At 37.5% G+C, this 20,893-nt stretch overlaps 1 protein-coding gene across 1 annotated transcript in view; it reads left to right on the plus strand.

The window, feature by feature from the left end:
- SUCLG2 (succinate-CoA ligase GDP-forming subunit beta) overlaps positions 1-20,893 on the plus strand; it is a 255,361-nt gene that overhangs the window by 154,374 nt on the left and 80,094 nt on the right. Inside the window, exons 8-9 of the mRNA XM_070576862.1 lie at positions 3,076-3,237; positions 5,405-5,547. Coding sequence (XP_070432963.1) covers positions 3,076-3,237; positions 5,405-5,547 — 305 coding nt within the window. The remainder of the gene's footprint in view (positions 1-3,075; positions 3,238-5,404; positions 5,548-20,893) is intronic.

Raw genomic sequence — 20,893 nt, forward strand, 5'->3', positions numbered from 1 at the left:
TATGCAGAATTCTCCTTCTCCGTTAATTACAAAGCCTGAAATGCCAACCTTTAAAATCTTTCCTGTGGGAAAATTCTTATGTATTCACAAGATGGCATTTGATTGAAAACCATAGATAACTAGTACATATGTAAACTCTAATACACATTAGTTTAGCTTTACTCTAAACAGACGTCTGAGATTACAAGCGAATGGGACAAAGTACAGGTCATTTTTAGTGGCAGGAGGAGAGGAGAATCCTATAGCCTGGGCTGCAGCACTGGGAACCTGTAAGAAGCACTGTGCATGTAGAGGATGGCAGTGGTAATAGAATAACCTGTGAGTGCCAGCTGTTTGTGAGGCCAAGTGCTTTGCATATAGTCTCTCCTTCCACCAGCGCCATGCAGTAGAAAACACTATGATCCCCATTTTACAGACAAGGCCACTGGGCTTAAGAAAGGTTATGGCTCCCTGGCTAGGAAGTGCCAGAGCTGTAGTGTATACCAAGTATTTTTGATGTCAGAGTCTACATTAAGTGGTCAAGTTTAAGGAAGAAATTTTAGGTGATGCAACATTATAAACTGAGATAGTAAAGCAGGAAGATACTTTGTATATTAGGGACTACTTTTAAAATATTGAGCAGTTATAACAAAGATGTGTCTAGGAGAGCCCACGTATCTCCTTAAAGTCATTTATTCGCCTCTCTTCCTTCCAAAATAACAAACGATTTAGGCTTTGAGGGTGGCAAGTCAGTTTTGGATCACCCTTCTTAACTCCTAAGACCCTTTACTTACTTCCTCTTTATGTAGTGTTTTTAACTTCCCAAAGCACTTGGACATAACATACATGGACCTAGTTAGGTTATTTGATTTACAGAGGGAGAAAATTAGCCAGGGCCCATTGTCAATACACCTTTTAGCCCACAAGAGTGATACCTGTAGATACACCTTTTGTCCTACCTGTAGATACCTCTTTTATCCCACCTGTAGATACCTCTTTTATCCCACAGTCACTACCTTCAGGCCTTGGTTTAACTCTAAAGTTCTGTCAAGGTAGTCACCAAAGAGTGGACTCACTTCTGTACTTGGCGTATGCATCATACCTCAGGAAAAAGCGGTTTTTGGAGATCTAGCTTTACAGGCATTTAGGTGGGACTGCTTTCTGAACTTTGCATACATATCCATTAATTATGCTCTCTTTCAAGTAGCTTATAACTGTAGTCTTTGTAAGGGTTGAAGATCAGCCTGGACTTATTTTGATTTACTAATTTATTGATCTTGACCAAGAATCACTTTATTTGAAACTCTTCATTTAGGAAGTCAATTTGATCGCCTTTGCCCGTTCATTTTGAAGGCCTCAGTTAAAGTAGTCTTGCCAATGAGTAATGGAGGAGCTAAAATTACTAATAAATTAATTAAAATGTATTTATAAACCCAGCGGAAAGCCAAGAATGAAGTTGCTTTCCTATCGATTATTATACAGGTCATTAGCTGCGGAGAAAATGCCATTGTAGCGAGCAGAGAACACTGGTCAGTAATTGTAGGATTCCATCATTAAGATTTCAGTATTCTGGAAAGTAATTACTCATTTGTTCCACGTATTCACAGTGTGTGGGTCGAGTGGTTGGATGTTTTGTGGCAAGACTAAGGATTCAGGCAGCCATTAACTTCATAGAAGATTCTCTCTTGTCAGTCAATGCTACTTTAAGTGATTTGTGGTTTGGGCTTCTATTTATGCTGAGTATTCTTAGATATTAATATGCCAATTCTGCACAGATTTGTATCAAAGTGCTTGACTATTGTGGTAGAGAGACCATTGGAAAAAACCCTCTACCCAGGGTCTGAACCCTAGGATGTTGTAATGTAACAATATTTTCTCTTCATAGGAAGCAAATGGGATTAACAGACTATGGGCATTGGTTGTGAGTGAAATATTCTGGGGTGGTGGTTTCCTTTCAAGAATTAGGTGCCTATGAGCAATGTTGGAGGAGAATGGGTAGTATCTCTAAATTCTTGGTCAAAAATCTCTACCTATCAATAACCCAAGTAAAGTAATAGAATATTATTATGAAATGTCATCATAGACAACTGATTTCTACCCTAAGTGATGTGATAAAAGGGAACAGATCTCAGAAACCAGCATACCACCTCTCCCCACTACAGTCTCTCCCTGATTCTGTACATGTCGAAGATCTGTACATATAGGAAAGTGCTCTGTGGTCCATCCCTATCACCAAGTGAGTTTCACTGTGTCCAGGACTCCTGGCCAATAGGAGAGTTGGAGATCTATACCAGCACCAGAGGGTGGACACAGCAGTGCTGATAATGCCTGGCAACCTTCCCTTGTAACTGACTAGTCTTGGTCTCTTAATGTCCTAAGATGGTCTGGCTCACGTCAGGTTGATGGTCTTAGTTTCAGCAGACCCCAAAGTAAGCATACCAGCAGTCTAGGGATTGTGGTTTCCATTTTCCAAATGAGAAACTGAGGCCCAGAAAGGAAGCAGATTATCTTTATCGAGGTTACAGAGTTAGTTAAGAGTTAAATAATTAAAAACCCTCTTGATTCTGGCCCAGTGTTCTTTCCACTAAATCTTTGAGAAATATTAGTGAGGACACTGATTAAATGAAAATTTCACTTTGTGATGTCAGAAGAAGGACAAAGGAAGACCACAGGAATAGCATTTTTGTCTAGTCTCTCTTTGCATAGAAGAAAAAGGTGATGATCAGGGGTTAAATACTGAAAATAAGAAATGTAATAAAAATGGCAAATCAAAGCTGTATGTAACTGTGGTGATCTGTAGCTTTTAATGAGTGGCAGCAACTTACTTGTTATTTTATTGAACAGAGCCAACAGAGATAAATTACTATGGTCTTATTAGTATGTAATTCCTTTGAGAACAGGGACCATGTCATATTTGTCTTTGTAGCCCTGAAGTTTAAATTAAGGTCAAGAAAGCCATAAAAGCTTCTCCTGCCTGTATCATGAGAAAAAGTGATAATATCTTACTTTTCTTTCTCCTGTGCCTGCCAGCCTGGAGAACTTAATTTATAGATCCTTAAGAGATATTCATGTATGTCCCTTTTTCCCTTTATTTAGTTGTCTGTTTTGATGCCAAGATAAACTTTGATGACAACGCAGAATTCCGACAAAAGGACATATTTGCTATGGACGACAAATCAGAGAATGAGCCCATTGAAAATGAAGCTGCCAGATATGATCTAAAATACATAGGACTGGATGGGAACATTGCCTGCTTTGGTAAGAAAGCAGTATATCAAAAGAATGATTTGTGGATTTTTGCAGAATTTAAGCACCCCTGATTTCTGAAATGTTATTTCCCAATAGCAAGTAAACATATGAGGTTATTTGTAGCCCAAAAGCTTTAGGAAACCATTCCAGTTTCTTCTCAAAGTTCCTTTTGGTCAATGGTCACTGGCTTAAAGCAGAGTTTCCCAACTCTGGCACTATTAACATTTGGAGTGGGATCATTCTTTGCTGAGGGGCCTAACCCTGTCTCATCGTAAGATATGTAGCAGTATCCCCAGCTTTGACATGCCACTAGCAGCTGCACTTGTGACAACCAAAAATGTCTCCAAACGTTGCCAGATGTCTTCTGTAGGCAGAATCAGCCCAGTTGAGAACCACTCTTTTAAAGCATCTCAGTTAAACTTTGCTTAGTAAAACTCGGAAGCTTTGCTACTCCAGTCAATGTTAATATGCCAGGAACTTTTCTGAACTTTGGGGTTAAGATAAAATTACTTTCTCAGAGGAAGTAGAAGAGAACATGTACTTTAATCATTATGTTCAAATTTCAGCTTCTGTTATAATCAAACGATAAAATGTTTCATCCATTAAGCCAGTTTGTTAATAAAACAATTGATTTCATCATACTCATCTAGATTTGTGAAAATGGCTTATTCAGCTGAGATAAGAATAGGTCTCTAGAGGCAATACAATTTCTGTTATTGTCCATAGCTTAGTGTACTGAGATTTGTACGCTTCTGTGTTTCTGGTGTAACCAATTTGTTGCATTGAAAACTGAGGTCTTAATCTTAATGGAATTAAAATAAAAAAGATTGGTAGCTCATTAAACCAACAGTATCGTTATATTCAGAACTGAACAGACCTCATCCAATAGTTTGCTCATCAATACAGTAGAAAATGGTATCCAATTACAAGTGATACCAAAAGCACTTGCTTTGTTTTAGAGCAGTAACCGTAATGTACCAGGTCACTCACATCATTTGATCATGATAAGTTAATGCGCTCTCAGTATTATAAGTATTTAGAAAGGAGAACTATATAATGATGTGTTTAGAACCAATTAAATACAGATTCATTGTAGCCTCTGTAGGAATGTGCATGATTTGACCAAATTAGTAGCCTCAAAAGCTCTGATTAACAAATTTCAAGTTGTTTTAAGATCCTATATAAACCATTTTTATTTTAGTTGCCCCAGACTTAATTAAATTGGTCACTGTTTATAGGCATGTCTGGGGAATCCAAGGGTCAGAAAAAGTGAAGGATACTTTACCTTGAGAGTTTTGCTGTGTTCAGAAGATTTTTTTTTTTTGCTTTCTAACCCCAGGAAGGTAATTTCATATAATTAAGTATAAAAAGCAAAAGAAGTGCAATTGATCAACTTAGCTCTGGAAAATAAAAATTTTGATGATGAAAGTCTGCTTGGTTTCTTAAGAAAGGCACCTAAGATATTGTCACATTCTGGTTCTAGTTTTAATGATCAGGGTGCTAGTGAACATTTTTTATATTAATTTGAAAGAGGAATGGGGGGGATAGGAATATTGTTTGGAAGCTGTTATTTGTTCATTTGTTTTCTAGGTTTATCCAGAGAACATATAAATGTGCATGGTTGCACTAAGTATAAAAAAGTATGGAACCCTTTTGAAGTTGGTACCCCTGTGGTTCAACCCCAGAGGGATGCCACATTCAAAAGAACATATTCTCAGCAAGCAAAAAATCATTCTTTACTTGAGTCTCTTAAAGGATATTAAAAAGAATGTAATTTATAGGCCCTAGCAGCTTCTCATAGGATTTTTCTCTCTGTCCCAATTCTCTTGAACTCTGTTCTTTCCAGAACCTGAAACTCCCTCCTCTACCACTAGCCCAAATTGATTAGTTACTTAAACTCTTCCTTTCTTTCTGTTTCTCAGATGATTTAATTTCTCAAGAAATCCTTCTACCCATTCCCAGGTCTTTTTTGTTTGTTCTTTGTATGCACATTTCCTGATTCTTTATCCTAAAAAAAAAATCTATGAACTTATCTGATTGAATGGAATTCAAAATGGCAGAAATTGGCCTGATCGTGACAGAGTTCTTTTTTGGCAATATGGGGGAGGGAAAAAGTTCACACACCTTTTCCTGTTGCTAAATTGATCCTGTCTTGTGTGCCATTTGCATTTTACAGTGAATGGTGCTGGACTCGCCATGGCTACTTGTGATATCATTTTCCTGAATGGTGGGAAGCCAGCCAACTTCTTGGATCTTGGTGGCGGTGTAAAGGAATCTCAAGTGTATCAGGCATTCAAATTGCTGACTGCTGATCCTAAGGTAACCTCTTTCTTTGTAGGAAGATTGTGTAATGTTCCGATTTCTCACCATCAAGAGCTACCTTGTTCCTGCTACTAAGAGTTAATAAGCTAACGCATGTACTCTGCAGCCCCAAATGCAAATCTTGCCTTCTATCACGTGGGATTACACTATGATTTAACTCGTATTGGGAGAAGAGCCTATAAGTGCCCCCAGGATCTTATTTCGGAGGCTGTGCTTACAAAATTCTGGGAGATGAGAGGAAATAAGAAGGGTATAGTGCACCAAACAGTGAAACATTGGTTGGCATGAAACGTTAATTTGGGTAATTTACACTGAAGCAAGTAATCCTAAGCTTCCATGATTTAGAGAGGACACAGTCTCACTTTCCTTCTGTAAGGATGCTCAAAGTGTTATCATACGATTGGAGACGGAAGGAAATTATAGGATTATATTATTATATATCACTGGAAAATAATGACTCCCCTCCTTCTCTATGCCTTTTAAGTTACATATGTTACAGTTTATAACATATGCTCCCAGTGCATATAATGTTGCTTCATGTGCGTCTTTACTAGAATGCAGCTGTCATAGCCATGCTAGGTGCATAGTCAGTATTCACTAAATAGTTAATCAATTTAAATATCAGTATGCTGTTTCCCTATAGGTACTCAGTTGTCTATGATAATGAGGTTTAGGTGGACATTTGTTTTGTGGAAAAGACTAAAATTTTTTGAATGTCCGATATGTATCATCGAATTCTCTTAACAGTTCTGTGGGGTAGTGTATATGCCACAACCATTTGATTTTGAGCTTTATTTGAGAGTCATTATCTTGATATTATTAGAGTATCTAATATATTCTGTTGGTTCCTGACATGTATGAAGACATGGGAAATCTGAACCATCACTAAGAAAATCATGAATAAAAAAATACCAGGTATTTTTTTAAACAAATGAGGTCTGAACTTAGTATGGAAGCTTCCCATTAATAAGTTGGTATTAATAAGTTGGCTATTGGCAGTAGCCTTTATGGGATCACATGCATAAAATTTCGTCTTATATATTAGTAGTATGCTTGTCTGTTCTCATTATGACTTGATATTTGGTAATCGTCAGCTTTTGCTAACTCTTTTCCTTCTGATTCACAAAATAAATGGTAAGGTATAATCAGCTACTTCTCTTCAGTTCTCCAGTGCTGTTCAGGAATAGCAAAGTCATTGAAGTCCAAAGACAGCCAGCCATAAAGAAAGTTTTAGGGGTTGATTTTTCTGTTTACATAAGTATCTTGTTTTCATTGCTTAAGTAGGAATCTTATCAGTGGCTCCCTAATGATTTATTAATTCATTTATCTCTTCTTCCTATTATTTTCTAAGAGAAGAATCATTTTCCTCCCAGAGATTTTCAACCTAATTGAAATCTGTAAATAACATGGATATAAGACACAGCTCTTTAAACTGCTTGAACCACAAAGCACCCGAAGGACAGGCAACTGTAATAAAATACTGAACTTTTAGTGTCTGCTGAAATTCAGTGCTCAGAATAGTAGAGAGCCATGAAGGGATTAAATCTACCAGGACAATCATTGCATTTTTTTCGGAATATCTTTTCTTAGCGGCTGATCTTGAATTTTAATTTTACAAAAGTACAAGAGGGGAATGAAAAATCACTTGCAGAGCCTTTTTTTTTTTTTAAACAACCTCTTCAAAAATTTTGACTTTACCCTGTGGAATATTTTCAAATGCTTGGCGTATTTAAACTTTTTTTGAGATTGGCCGTCATCTTGGGTAGATAAAGGTGTGTGGGAGTAACTTTATTTTTCCCATGCTATATCAGGAAAATGAATGCATAGCTCATCTCACAGTACATTTTCCAAATCTTGAAATTTCCAAGCCAGTTAAAAAGCATAGAAATGTAATGGGTATTTTCAATCCTGGCATTGTTTCACAGATTTCAGAGAACAGAGGCTAAAACATAGTATAGATGAATTGATTTGATTTTGCAAGGAAACTGGTTGTAGTTCTGGCGGTAATTATTTGAAGCAGAGCCCCATCCAGCTGCCCAGAAGTAGATATTCCCAAGAGCCCAAAGCTAATTATTTCAAAGGTATTGATTTTCTTGTTAGATATAAGGATTAGTCAGTTGACTACACTGAAACTCAAAATTACAGAAGGCCTTTGTTGTTAAACTTAAATCAACTGATACTAACAACTACTTGTTTGTCATCTGTACAAACTAATTCTATTGATCAAGCAATAAACATCATCATTTAAGAAAAACATTATGGATTGACATATATTTCTATTCCTAATGTCAGCCATAGGGCTGGAACTGATATTTATTTTGCTTGACTATTAGCCCAAATGCTGGTTTTCATTCGGACCTAACACGAGTGCCTTTATGACTAATGTGTTCCTTATTTGTCTGTAATATATTTGAAATGGAGTTCCTCTGCTAAACTGTCTGAAACAAGAGTCTTTCCAAGATAGCTCACTTACTAAACTGGATTCACATGAAGTGTATCATTAAATATTTTATAATTCTCTTATTTTCCAGCTGGGCTTGAGATGAGAGAAAGGTAATAGAGTTTGTTCTGCTGGTGGTAGAATAGATCTGACCTGATAGTCATCATTTTTAACTTACAGAACTCTAAACACTAGTATTCTTCAAATCATAGGGAGTAAAATGATATAAAATAGGAAGTAGAAGTAGGATTTTGCAGTAATCTATAAAGAATTTGAATACATTTAAAGGAAAAACACCGTAAAGAATGTTATCCTTAGGTTTTTGTTTTCCTGAATCATGCTTTGGCTTTTATTTCTAATTCTAAACTTAGGATCCTAAAGGTGTAGAAAATGAGTAGAACATCTGGAGTGTGTAAAACATTTTGCGTAAATGAATAAAAGGAAAAGACAGTTGACATGAATCTCAATAGAAACCCCAACTCTATGGGCCAGAGTTAAGCAAATCTGCTGCCCTCTGGAGGCCTGTTTTGGAAAGCCATCACGTATGATTGGTATTAGTGAAGTCACCTCGCTTGATTTGTACTTCCTGGTCTAGATCAAACTTAGAGTCATGTTTTCAGAGCCCTTTAAATGTCCAGGAAGAACTGTGCTCTATAAGCACCAAGTACTGGTTCAAGAAGGTAGGGATTCTTAATGGGCTGTGGTGCCAGGCTGCCTGGGTTCCAATCCTGTCTTTACCACCTATTGGTTGTGGGACTTTGGGCATATTATTTACCTTCTATGTGGCTCTATTTCCTCATTTATAAGATGGAGATAATAACAGTATTTATTACCTCAGAGGGGTTATTTTATTACACGAATTGAGATACATACACCTTCTTCCCATTTAGAGAGACAATAATTTCATATGAGAGTATCATTTAAAAATTTTAATAAACATTTTTTTAAAAGTATAACTTACATGTAGAACAGTATACAGATTGTTTAAGTATGTAGCTTGATGAATTATCACAAAGTGACATACCCATGTAACCTCCAGCCAGAACAAGAAACAGAACGTCACCAGCGTTATGGGCTGAATGTTTGTATCCCCCCCAAATTCACATGGTGAAATTCTAACCCTCAATATGATGGGAATTGGATATGGGGCCTTTGGGAGGTAATTAGTTAATGAGGGTAGACCTCTCATGAATGGGATTAGTGCTGTCTGCCCCTTCCACAATCTAAGGACATGTCTAGAAGATGGTTGTCTCTGTACCAGGAAGTGGGCTCTCACCAGACACTGAATCTGCTGGTGCCTTGATCTTGAACTTCCCAGCCTCCAGAATTGTGAGAAATAAATGCCACCCAGTCTGTGGTAGTTTATTACAGCAGCCTGAACAGACTAAGGCAACCACCATCCCAGAAGCCCTTTATGCCCCTTCCATTTCTTCTCCTATCCTGCTTTCTCCCCAAAGGGAACCACTATCTTAACTTCTAATATCATAGATTTATTTTGCCTGGTTCTGAGCTTAATATAAATGGAACCATACAATATATACTCTTTTGTGCTTGCCATCTTTCACTTAACTTTTATTTCTAAGATTCATCCATATTTTAAGTCACAGTATTTCGCTCATTCATATTGCCGTATGGTATTCTATTGTGTGACTCTACCAGAAGTTTTTTATCCTCTTCTGTTGATAGACGTTTGTGTTATTCTCAGTTTCAACTATTATGAATAGTGTTGCCATGAACATTCTCATACATGTCCTTTGGAGCACAGTTCTGTGGCATATTTACTTGGAACTAGAATCTCTGGGTCATAAGGTAGGCATACATTCAGCTTGAATTGATGCTGCCAAACAGTTTTCTAGATGTACCAGGTTACACTCTCGTAGCCGTGTGCGGGAGTTCTAGTTTCTTCAAACCCTCATCAACTTTTGATACAGTCTTTTCAATTCTAGTCATTCTGGTAGATGTAGTGTTCACTGTGGTTTAATACCTTTCCCTCATGACTAATGAGGTTGAGCACCTTTTCATATATTTATTAACTATTTGGATCTACTCTTTAAACTTCTGTCACCTAGTCTCTAAAGTAGACATGAAAGTAATACCCCCAAACTTTGTTTTAAGTATCAGCTGAGATAATATATGTGGAAGTACTTGGCAAACATTTCTAAAACACAACGAAAACTTTAGTTTGTGGGTTTTTTTTGTGTTCAATTCCATTATCATTTCTAAAGCTTACGATTAGAATTATTGAAACAGTAGGGAGTAAATGTTTATCTACAGAAATGGGAGGTGTCTGAAACAGATTCATTGACACCAGTGTTACTGCATGTGTCGTTTTGAAATTGATGACATGTGTAAATGTTCAGTAGCTTGCAATGATTCTCTGTTCAGACAAGCAAGAAAACACAATTTAATAAAGGGAGGATTCAATTCGTGTTTGAAAGAACCACAAAAATACCATTTGGTATAAATTTGCGAAGAGGCCAGCTCTTTGAGCTGTGTGGTATGTGCTCCAAAAGTCTCTAGAATTTGAGGCCAGAGAGGTAAAACTGCATGCTGTCTTTTCAGGATCAGGTTTATGCAGATGCCTTAAGTTTTAATAGATGTTTTTAGATTAATATGTGCTAAATGCCTTACATATTGTTAATTATCGTACATTTAAAGTCTATTTTAATATAAAACACAATATCCTCTTTTTCTCATATATACATGCTTATATCAGAGGCATGAAGCAAAACTCATTTCATTACATACCACATGTGTTTGCTGAAATACCTTATCTGCAAGGAAATATTTTTTGGGGTAATAGGACTCTTATAGGGATGTATTTTCAAATATAATACCCAATACTTTACACAACATGAACATTATTTTTGGAATGACTACCCTGCATCTCTGTTTTTACAGGCCTGTTTGAAAACAATTTTTACTTTTCATATAGAGTTGAAAAGATTAAAAGTCCAGGCAGCCATTCTTTATGGTGATAGCCTACCTGAGCGTCTAGTCTGAGAAGAATGGAAATGATTTTGTGCTTATGAATTTGTAACCTGGGTTTGGCTTCATCTTTTACTTAGAATAGCCCCTTGTTTAAGGTAACACTAAGCTACCTTTAGCTAGAAAATGGAAAACCATCCACCCCTGGCTCATTTCTCTTCCCTTCCTTGTGGTTTTTGTACTGTCGTGAATTCATAAATGTTAATTTTGCATTTCCTTTCCTGATGTCCACTTGGTCCAAGTTTCCAAGAATGTCTGGTTCTCCATGCCCAACTTACACTCATTCCATTTTGCCTGCCAATAATTCCCAGTAAGAGCTGAGTCCTGGCAAAGGCAGTTGGTTCCGTATCTTCCACATGATCAGTGTGTCTGATAGCTACCATATTTTCAAAGCATCCCTAATGGAACACTCTAAATCTATTTTCATGCTCCTTGCTGACAGTCTCAGAAATAAATCAAAAATAAGATTTTTACTCTTTGCTCTGCTTCTCAAAATTTTTCAAAGATCTTCAGATTTTATTGTGCCTTATTTTGTTTCATGGTATGTGATTTAAAGAATTTAACAGGCTTAGGGATATTTTAGTAAATTTTATCATTGGTCCCAACATGCTCAGTAATTGATTATGAATCTTGTATGGAGAAGCCTTTTTAAATTGTTAAAGAGAAATGGACCACTAATCAAATTATAATGTCATATAGGTTGTAAATAATATGTAATTATTGGAAGAATTAAGGATTTTTTTTCTCTTAATGTTACTTCATTAAGAACAGAAGTAGTTGAATTTGACAATTAGAAAATAGTGTATTTTCTAAGAAGGTGGTCAGATAATGGCCAGGATTAATGTCAGGTCTTAAGAAGATTAATGTCTGAATCTTAAGAATTATCTTATGATGGTACAGTAATCAAGGCATCTGAAAGTTTTACTATTATTATTTTTGAGGTTTTGCTTTAGACTCCAAATAATGCCTGGTAGAGGAATCGCTAGATGTGGGGAGTGATTTTAGGAAAATTATTCAGTAGAACAAGGTCAGAAGCCTCGAACTGTGAAGGTCTCTGATTTCTTGACTATAATGGTGAGGTGTAGTCTGGTGGGATGGACCCCAGTGGATTCAGGAGATTGAAGACATTGTGAATCCTCTTTCTTCTCCCTCCATGCTGCCCCCTCACCCACTGCCAGAGAATTAGTAATTAAGAATGATTGTTTCATTCCTAAATGAGCAACATGTCCATATGGGCTTCCTGAAGAAATTGGCTTGACTCATAGTGGCTTGCTAAGTAGTGTTTTTTCTTTGTGTTAAGGTAATTATTAAATTAACATAAGACATAGAAAAGGACAGAAACAAATCAAATTATATATACAGATGCTTTTTTAATGAATATGTAATATAGTATTTTTGACAAAGCTAGTATTAGTATAATTGACACTGTGACATATTCTGCTTTTTTCCCTTTCTATGTACCTTTTACCTGTCCTTGTACTGTCCTCTACCACATCTTCAGTGGCTGCATTGCGTTCGCTTGTGTGGATATATGTTTACCTAACCAGTCCTCCGTCATTTGGTATTCAGGGTGTTTCAACTTAAAATAATGCTGCTGTGAACCTCTTTGTACTTGTAACTTTACATCAAGCTGAGATGATTCATATAAGATGAATTCCTAGAAATGTGAGCGTAAATATGTGGGCACATTTTAAGGTTTTCAGACTGTTTGCCAAATTATCTCAATACTAATTGAAAGAATGTAGAGGGTTGTCATCAGTGAGAAGAAAGCCTGTTTTCATGCAATCAGGCCGTCGTTACTGTTACTCTTTCCTATCATGAAGGTAAGATTTTAAAGTCTTTTTCTTTTATTGAGCAATTTTTATTACTTTTTTAATGACATGCTATTCATATCTTTTGCCCAGTTTTCCATATGTCACTCTTTTTCACTTAAAATACAGGGATGTGTGTGTTGGAGATCAAGGGAATGGGACCTTTTATATATGTTGTCTCTTGTTTCTGTCTCTCATCTTTGAATTGGTCTATGTAAGTTTTTGTTATCCCATTATATGTATGTACACCTAAAATACTATCATACTGAAAATACTTACCACCTGTCATTATATTTTGCTATTATTTACTTAGTTTCTCATGAAACTTTTAGTAAGACTTTTCAAATTTATTGCTTCATGAATCAACATACTATGATACAATAAGACAAAGCATGGCATTCCCCCAGCCCTACCACAAAGAGGACAGTTCTCCAAATCTGATTTAAAGCAAGATGAATATTGTGATTTGAAGTAGCATGTTCCTCTAGTTATTAATAAGATCCTTAGTTGCTTCCAAGGAATGTTTTTCAAAGTGTTGAAGGAATTTCATTGTCACCTAATATGTGTTTTCTCAACCAGTGTTCTTAGTACAGTTCATCCTCACTATTTGTGAATTCCATATTTGCGAATTTACCTATGTGCTAAAATTTATTTGTAACCCCACAATGAGTACTCATAGTGTTTTTACTGTCATTTGAGGAAATGTGCAGAGGAGCAAAAAATTTAGTTATCGGACATGCTGTTCCCAGCTAACGTCAAACAAGGCAATGCTCCTCGTTTCAGCTCTTCTACTGTAAACACGTGTTATTTTTGTAATCTATTAGTGCTACATGTTTTGCATTTTTGTCCTTTTTGGTGTGTGGTTTCACTGTTTAAAATGGCCCCGTATGTAGTGCTAAAGTGCTATCTGGTGTTCCTAAGCACAAGAATGCTGTGATGTGCCTTATGGGGAAAATGCATGTTAGATAAGCTTTGTTCAAGCATGAGTTATAGTGCTGTTTATTGGCCGTAAGTTCACTGTTAATGAATCAACTGTATATTAAATAAGGTGTCCTAGGGGGCTGGCCCCGTGGCCAAGTGGTTAAGTTCAACTGTAGATTAAAGAAGGTGTCCTTAAGCAGAATCATACAGAAAACAAGGTTATGTAGTGACTGGTTGACAAAAACGTTATAGCCAAAGGCTTGCAGGAACCTAACCCTTTGCTTCCCCTAGGAGCCATGGTTCAATATTCACTAATTCTGTATTCACTGCAACTTTATAGACCGTAGGTACTGTGGGTAAGGAGAACAATGCCTGAATCTTTTGGATAGTTATGAACAGCTCTTCAGAGATACATGATAGAGCCACTCCATTTCATCTTTTTAAGAAAGGTCAGGAACCTCTAGCCTGAGTGTAAAGTAAAAAATCTTATCTTTTCATAATTTTCTTTTGTATGTTTCCTAAAGGGAAAGATTTTGATTATGACAGCCATCAGAGTGTGTTAGTAATGGCTTTTTAGACATATTGCCTTTATACCTATGAATTAAGTGAATAAAATGAGAAAATTTTAATGTAGCTTTTCACTTTGCAGTTAAGAATGATTTCCTTACTCATTTAGATGCCTTCACTTTATGCTTTTCGAAAGTTTTCTTTACATTTAAAAAAATTGATTTTTTCTCTTTTATAAATTTATATTTCCTGCTAAATGTATGAGATAAAAAAATTATCCCTAACTTTATTCCCATAACACAACCACTGTTAGAATTTTGTTAAATTTCCTTCCGGCATTATCTATGCTTATCTTCTTTATAAGGTTATAATTAGAATGCCCTTTCATTTTTCTTTATCCAATGTTATATGATAAACATCTTCCCATGTAGTTAGCTGGTCTCCCTGACCATCAGTTTTACTAGCAGTGTTAGTAATGGGCAGTGTTTTAAAGCCATCTTATTATTTAGAAGATTATTTAAAGAAGCTCAGTATGTAAAATCTCTTTCAAAAGGTATGTGAACTTTGTGAATCAGGTTTGCTAAAGCAGGGTACAGTGTAGTTAACAAAAGCAATAGTAACTAATATGAAAAGCTTTGTGATGCAAAATAGACTTTTATAACAAAAACAGAGAAGATCGATGTAATGTAGGACCAAGCTAGGTTCCCTTTGATTGTTTTGTACATTTACTACCTCAATGGACTACTAATTTGAGTTTGTTTTAATTATCTTGGGATTAATGGTGAGTTTTTCCTTAATATTTGATGCAGTCCTTCTGACTTGCCTGGACTCAGAAATACCTGAGAATTCCTGAGGTGACCTCATGTCCCTTCCTGATTGCTGAGTTCATTATCTTCCTGAATATTCCTGATGTGTGAGTTCAGTGAGGTGAGAGGGAGTCAAGAATGAGACCTGCTTAGAAGTAGGAAAATAAACTCACCTTTATATTTCCATGCTCTTTCTTGCCAGGATTCTCAAATGAATTCTTTTACTAAAGAACTTCATAAGAATCCATTGATTTTTCTATGCATTCTCTGTCTTTGTAAAGCAGCAACGCACTCAAGGCAAACTTCTAAAATAAGTGTCTTTTAGTCTCTATAACCCTCATCAGATGCCACCTTCTTGATAATTTGTCCCCACCTCCCTTTTCTTTTCTATGTGATATTTACCGTTTACAGTTCTCACCACTTAATCATCTCCTTTATTCATTCATTTCTCTTTTTAAATCCTGTAAAATTACCTTGAAATATCCTCTCTCTGTTTTTTTCCTCCCACTTCTTGCTGCTTTTTCAATAAACTTTCCATTTGCTCCATATTCTTTAAAAATAGCTATAGGTATAATCTTTCCTTGAGCTGTTTTTCAGTCGATGGTTTTAGCTGTTTTTATATACTTCATTATTTCTAGCTGCTCTAGTGTGCGGAACATAGAAGGTTCTCCAAAAATGTCTTTTCAGAACAAATTCATATTGATGGTCCATGTTTCTTTATTTCCCTGTAAGTCATCCAGCTCAATGTTCTCAGCCAGGAAGAAAAGCATAATAAACAATGAGTTGTCCTTCTGAAACAATCATTTCCCAAGCTCGATGCCAATGCCTTGTGTGTGGTAAGATTTTAGTGGGATGGGGCAGCCTGTTAGGGACCGTACTCTAGGACTAGACTTGTCCCTCAGGGTCAAGTAAGCAATGCAGGGAAGTACCTCGTTGAAGAGGGTGGAATGAGGTCCTATCCAGCAGCCAGACACAATAGTTGCAGATAATAGTTGCTTATACAGGGGGAATTGTGAGAATAGGGAAGGGATCTTACCTGAAAGCAGTGTGTTAATAGAAGACAACAAGAGTGCAAACGTAGGGAGGTAATTCTTAAATGGTATTTAGGAAATTCTGTTAACAAGTAGCCACTGCCATAGTTCCCAGGTCATAGTGCAGGGGCCAAATTCCATTCATACAAAACATCCCATAAGGAGAAGCTTGGTTCTAGGGAGACTGGAGTACCAGGCAGGTAACTAAGGCAGGAACTCAGCCATAGGTACAAGTCAATGTGTGAACTATGAGGTTGACAAGGTTCATCCCACAGCAAGAATGATTTTATGTGGGGGCTCCCAAGCCTGTTATGTGGCAGCTCCTCAACGATCCCTTTATGAGGTCAGGACTACTTCTCCAGACCACAGAATGACTAAGCTGGACAGAAAGCCGTTCAGAAACATCAGCCAAACAAGAATACATTGTGTCTATATATGGCAGGCACTCTTCTAGGCACTGAGGAGAAAGCAGTGAGTGAAATAGAGTCTTACCCCGCTGAGCTGCCATTTTAGAGGGGGAAGATAGACAGTAAAGCTGATGAGTAAATAAATACATCATATAAAACAAAGACCTAATATATTGAGTGATAGTATGGCTAGGTTGAAAAATAAAATTGAAAGAGGGCCTGAGAATAGCAGGGGTTTGTTATTTTTGTAGATTTGTCCAAGAAGACCTCTCTGAGAAGTTTACCTTGGAGAAACAGTCATAGCTGTTACGTGGTTTGGAGGTCGGGTTTGTGGGCAATGACATGAATGCTACCAATGAGGGAATCTGTCTGACATCTGCTCCCATTTGGAGCTGCCCTCCTTTCCTTTGTTCTTACTCGCTACATCTTTACCAAAGTGTTCTAAGCCTTGTTGCTTGCTTTATTTTGTACCTTAAAAAAAAAAAAAGTTTTGTCCACTTGAATAGTTTACACTGCAACTTTACTCTAATTTGGGTGGCAACTCTCTTGCAATTAGAGGTCCTTTGTGAACATCCATGGTTATTTTACCTATGTATCCAGGACCCTCTCTTGGGGATGCTCTGTTACCACCTTTGAGGTCTTATGAAATGGAACACTTCGAACACACCGACTAGTTAGCATTCCCAAGGGGCAGCTGGCACAAATCCGAGTTAATTATTTTTCTTCCTGCTTATCTGTGAGTTCTTTCATTAATCGTTATCTGTAAGCATTCTGGACACATCCCTTTTTCTCAATTAGAACTCCAGTAGAATATTTCTGAGCAAACATTTAGGTATCTGCTCTAAACCTCAGAGGCCTTGGGATCGTAAACAGCGAACAGAAAATCCATTTGGAGCTTTAACCCTTGACCTTCTAGCTTTCACTTGCTCGTTAATCCCAAGCAGCACATTTCTCTGAGGTGGAGACATAAGTGACTTAGAATCTTCACAGTGTCATCGGGATCCAAGAATGTTGACATTTTAGTAGCAGGTCTGAGGGGAAATGCCCAACTGATACTGTAGATGATTTCTGATATTTTTCTGTGTTTATAATTTGTGATTAGTGGTTACATTTTATGAGTGGAGCTTCTTGTCCATTAAACTGAACTACCAAATAGCAATCCCAATGCTGACGGTGCAGACCAAATTCCAAAGGAGAGGTGTTGGATATTCAAATGAGAAGAGTGAAAGAAGCAAAAGTACAAAACACAAAGGTAAAGAAACATGAAAAGAGAACTTTTACTGAAAGAATAAATCCTGTGATTCTGTTTTTCTATGCAAGTACAACCTTAAAACCACTACGTATTGAAAGTTGCACCAATCTATCAAACAGAGCAAAATACCTTAGTCAGATAAGATATCAGGCAGAAATTGGAGCCTCACCATCACCCTAGCTTCCTCTCCCTATGGACACAGCTTGTTATTCCTGCTTTCAGCCAGCAGTCAATGAATATTTCTTGATCACCTACTGTGTGTAAAGTTCTAGGCTGATTGCAAGAATGGGAAACCATCCAATATTTGATGTCATTAGTTCCAATGAGGCTGTCCTTATCAGTTCCTTCTGATTGTAATCATCCCTTTAAAGCAGTGGAGGACATGTGCCTGACTGACAGATATAGACTTTCTTAAGCTCAATGAAGACCCAGTATAAAGCACCTATTATATTTGAGGTCATATCCTAGTATCCGGCTTCACAGAGAGGAGTCTGTTGAGTCTTGCTACTCAAAATATGGGCCATGGACCATCAGTGTTGACATCAACTTGACGGCTGTTAGTAATTTACCTACCCCAGACCCTGGGAGTCAGAATTTTTGTTTTCACCGGATCCCCAGATGATTCCTATGCACATTAAGAGTAGGAGAAGCACTGCCTTAGAGCAGGGGTAGGCAAACTACAGTTCATGACCAAATCCTGCCCAATGCGTGTTTTTATAAATGAAGTCTTATTGGAACACAGCTTTGCTCATTCATTTTCTTAATGAGTTTAGTAGTTGTGGCAGAGACCTCCTCTCCTGGCCCATGGTGGTCCAGAGTAGTGATGCTCAGAGTTGGGTATTGGACCCGTGCCTGTTTGTGTTGACACACCAGCTCATGGGCTGTTTAAGTCCTTAATAAGTACAGAAACAGAGTAAGTGTCTAGAAACTTTTATTGCAAATTGCCATTGCCATGACATGCAAGTGGAAGATCAATTTTCTAGCATTTTGTATGATCATATTTTACAAAAATATCACTCAGTGACTGTCAGGGAATTTTTTAAAAAATTGGTCCTTCACCACAGCTCATGTGAGAAGCACTGCTCTATGCATATAAATAGATGATACGTTGTGTGTAAAAACAGTATCATAAGTGAATTTGATTGTACATCTTGATGCTAAAGTGAACTGTATCATGTGCTATGATAATTGCTTTTTGCTCATCTTGCTTTCCCTTGACTCTTTCTCTTGTTTCTTTGGGGATATTTCTCCCATTCCCTGTAATCTTGGTGATGCTTTCTTTCCCTCTCTGTATCGCCACTTGGATCCTCTCTTCCCCACTCCTGTCCACAGAGTACCCTTACACCTAGGCCAGGCCAGTTGCTTTACTGCATCCCTGACATAGCAGGTTGCTTTCAGGCATGGTCTCCTGGCAGAAGCCCCTCAGTCTGGTCAGAGGCTTCCCTGGGGCTTTCCTCCTGAAGCTCATAAAAAAAGGCCACCTGTCTCTAGAATCATGAACTAAAACAACGTGGTCCAAGAGGCTGTATTTCCTCCCGCTAGTGAAAGCTTGAGTGAGATCCAGGAGCAAAGGTGTGTGATGGAGACTCCCTTATCACAGGGCTTTGTTCCAATATCCCAGGTTTCTGTAACTCAGAGGTTCTCAGGAGGTTGGGCTAGCAGAAGTGGCATTACCTGGAACCTTTGTCGAAATGCAAAATCTCTGGCCCCCTCAGACCTACTGAATCAAAACCTCTGGGATGGGGTCCGGCAGTCTGTTTTCACAAGCCCTTCAGTTGATTCTCACGTTTGTTGAAATTTGAGAATGATTGCTGTAGCTCTGTAACTTCTTCTGTGAGCTACTTCAGCATCCTCCCCACCTATGAGCTAATTCCTTCTTTTCTGTCCCCTTCTAAAGTTAGAATTTATTTTCTGTTGCTGACAACCCAGCAAGTCCTGTGTAATATACCATTTGTACTCTTCTCACAAAACTGAGAATTTGCCCCCAGTATACTCTTGTTGTGCCATGGAGTTGCCTGGGCTCCACTCTGTTAACGCTTCTTTTGATTTCTTTCCCCATACACTTTATATCCCCCTGTGTTTTAAGAGTTTTATTCTCTTATTTCTATGTCAAAATCTCTCCTTGAAACTCAGAGGGACTTTTTCGGTTCTGAAGTGACTTTTCCATCCAAATGAGAATTAAGGATAATTTTCTAGTTAATAAGTAAAATTCATCAACTGGGTTTATAAAAGCATTTTTCTGAAGATCAGCTCCCTCACAGAGAGCTTTTATTTCCTCTCTCTCTTGAAGTAGAGTACAACAACAGGTGGTATCATTTTCAAGTGACTTTCGATCAACTTTATGAAATTCCCTCATCTCCAGCTCAGTCACTGAAGGAGAGCTAATTCATTTTGGGCCCGATTGAGTTACCATCAGCTGCTGCTTTTCTCAAGAGATTTCTTTCCTATTATTGTTCTCTGTGCATTTAGTCTCTCTTGGTACTCTTCTTACCCTCTCTTGATTTGTAAGTGTTTTGCTGTGATTCCGTCTCCTGTCTGTTCTTGTTTCAAAGTGCAACCTTCATTTGTTATCTGGGTTCCTCATGCTATTCGGGGAAGAGGGAAGTGGTCAGATCGTTCAGTATTTGACAAATGTCACGATAATAGAGTGTTTCAAGATGGAGATATTGAATCAGCTTTTATTTGGTCAAGAAAATTGAGTCATAATGATATGTCACATAAAGTCTTCACTGAATTTTTCTTTGGTACACATGAGAAATGAAAAATCACTGTTTTTTTAAAAGTAAAATTTAATGTTTCTTTATCTTGATGGCTTTTTGTCCAAGCTCCTTTTATAGATAACTCCGTGGTCAGAGAAGCAGCATATAACATTCTCTCACTATTAGACAGATCATCTGTATGTCAGCTACCATTGGGGAATTCAGATTTGCATGCTTTTCTTTTAACTCATATTTTCACTATCAATCAGAGAGCTTTTGCTATTTCTTCCACCTCTGAGGTTGTATCATATTATTGAGTGCTCACGTCTTCCTTAGAGGTTGGGCCAGCCAAGAAACAGGATGTGAGCTAGGTTTCATTCCTGTGTGCAGTTGCTGTTCCTCTCTAGCTCACTGTAGCCACTGCACAGTTGGGTAGCAGCCCACGTAAGGGGGAGGCTCTAAGGAAAATTCATAAGGCAAA

Source organism: Equus przewalskii, chromosome 15 (genome assembly GCF_037783145.1).
Source record: "Equus przewalskii isolate Varuska chromosome 15, EquPr2, whole genome shotgun sequence".
In the NCBI taxonomy this organism is placed as follows: Eukaryota; Metazoa; Chordata; class Mammalia; order Perissodactyla; family Equidae; genus Equus; species Equus przewalskii.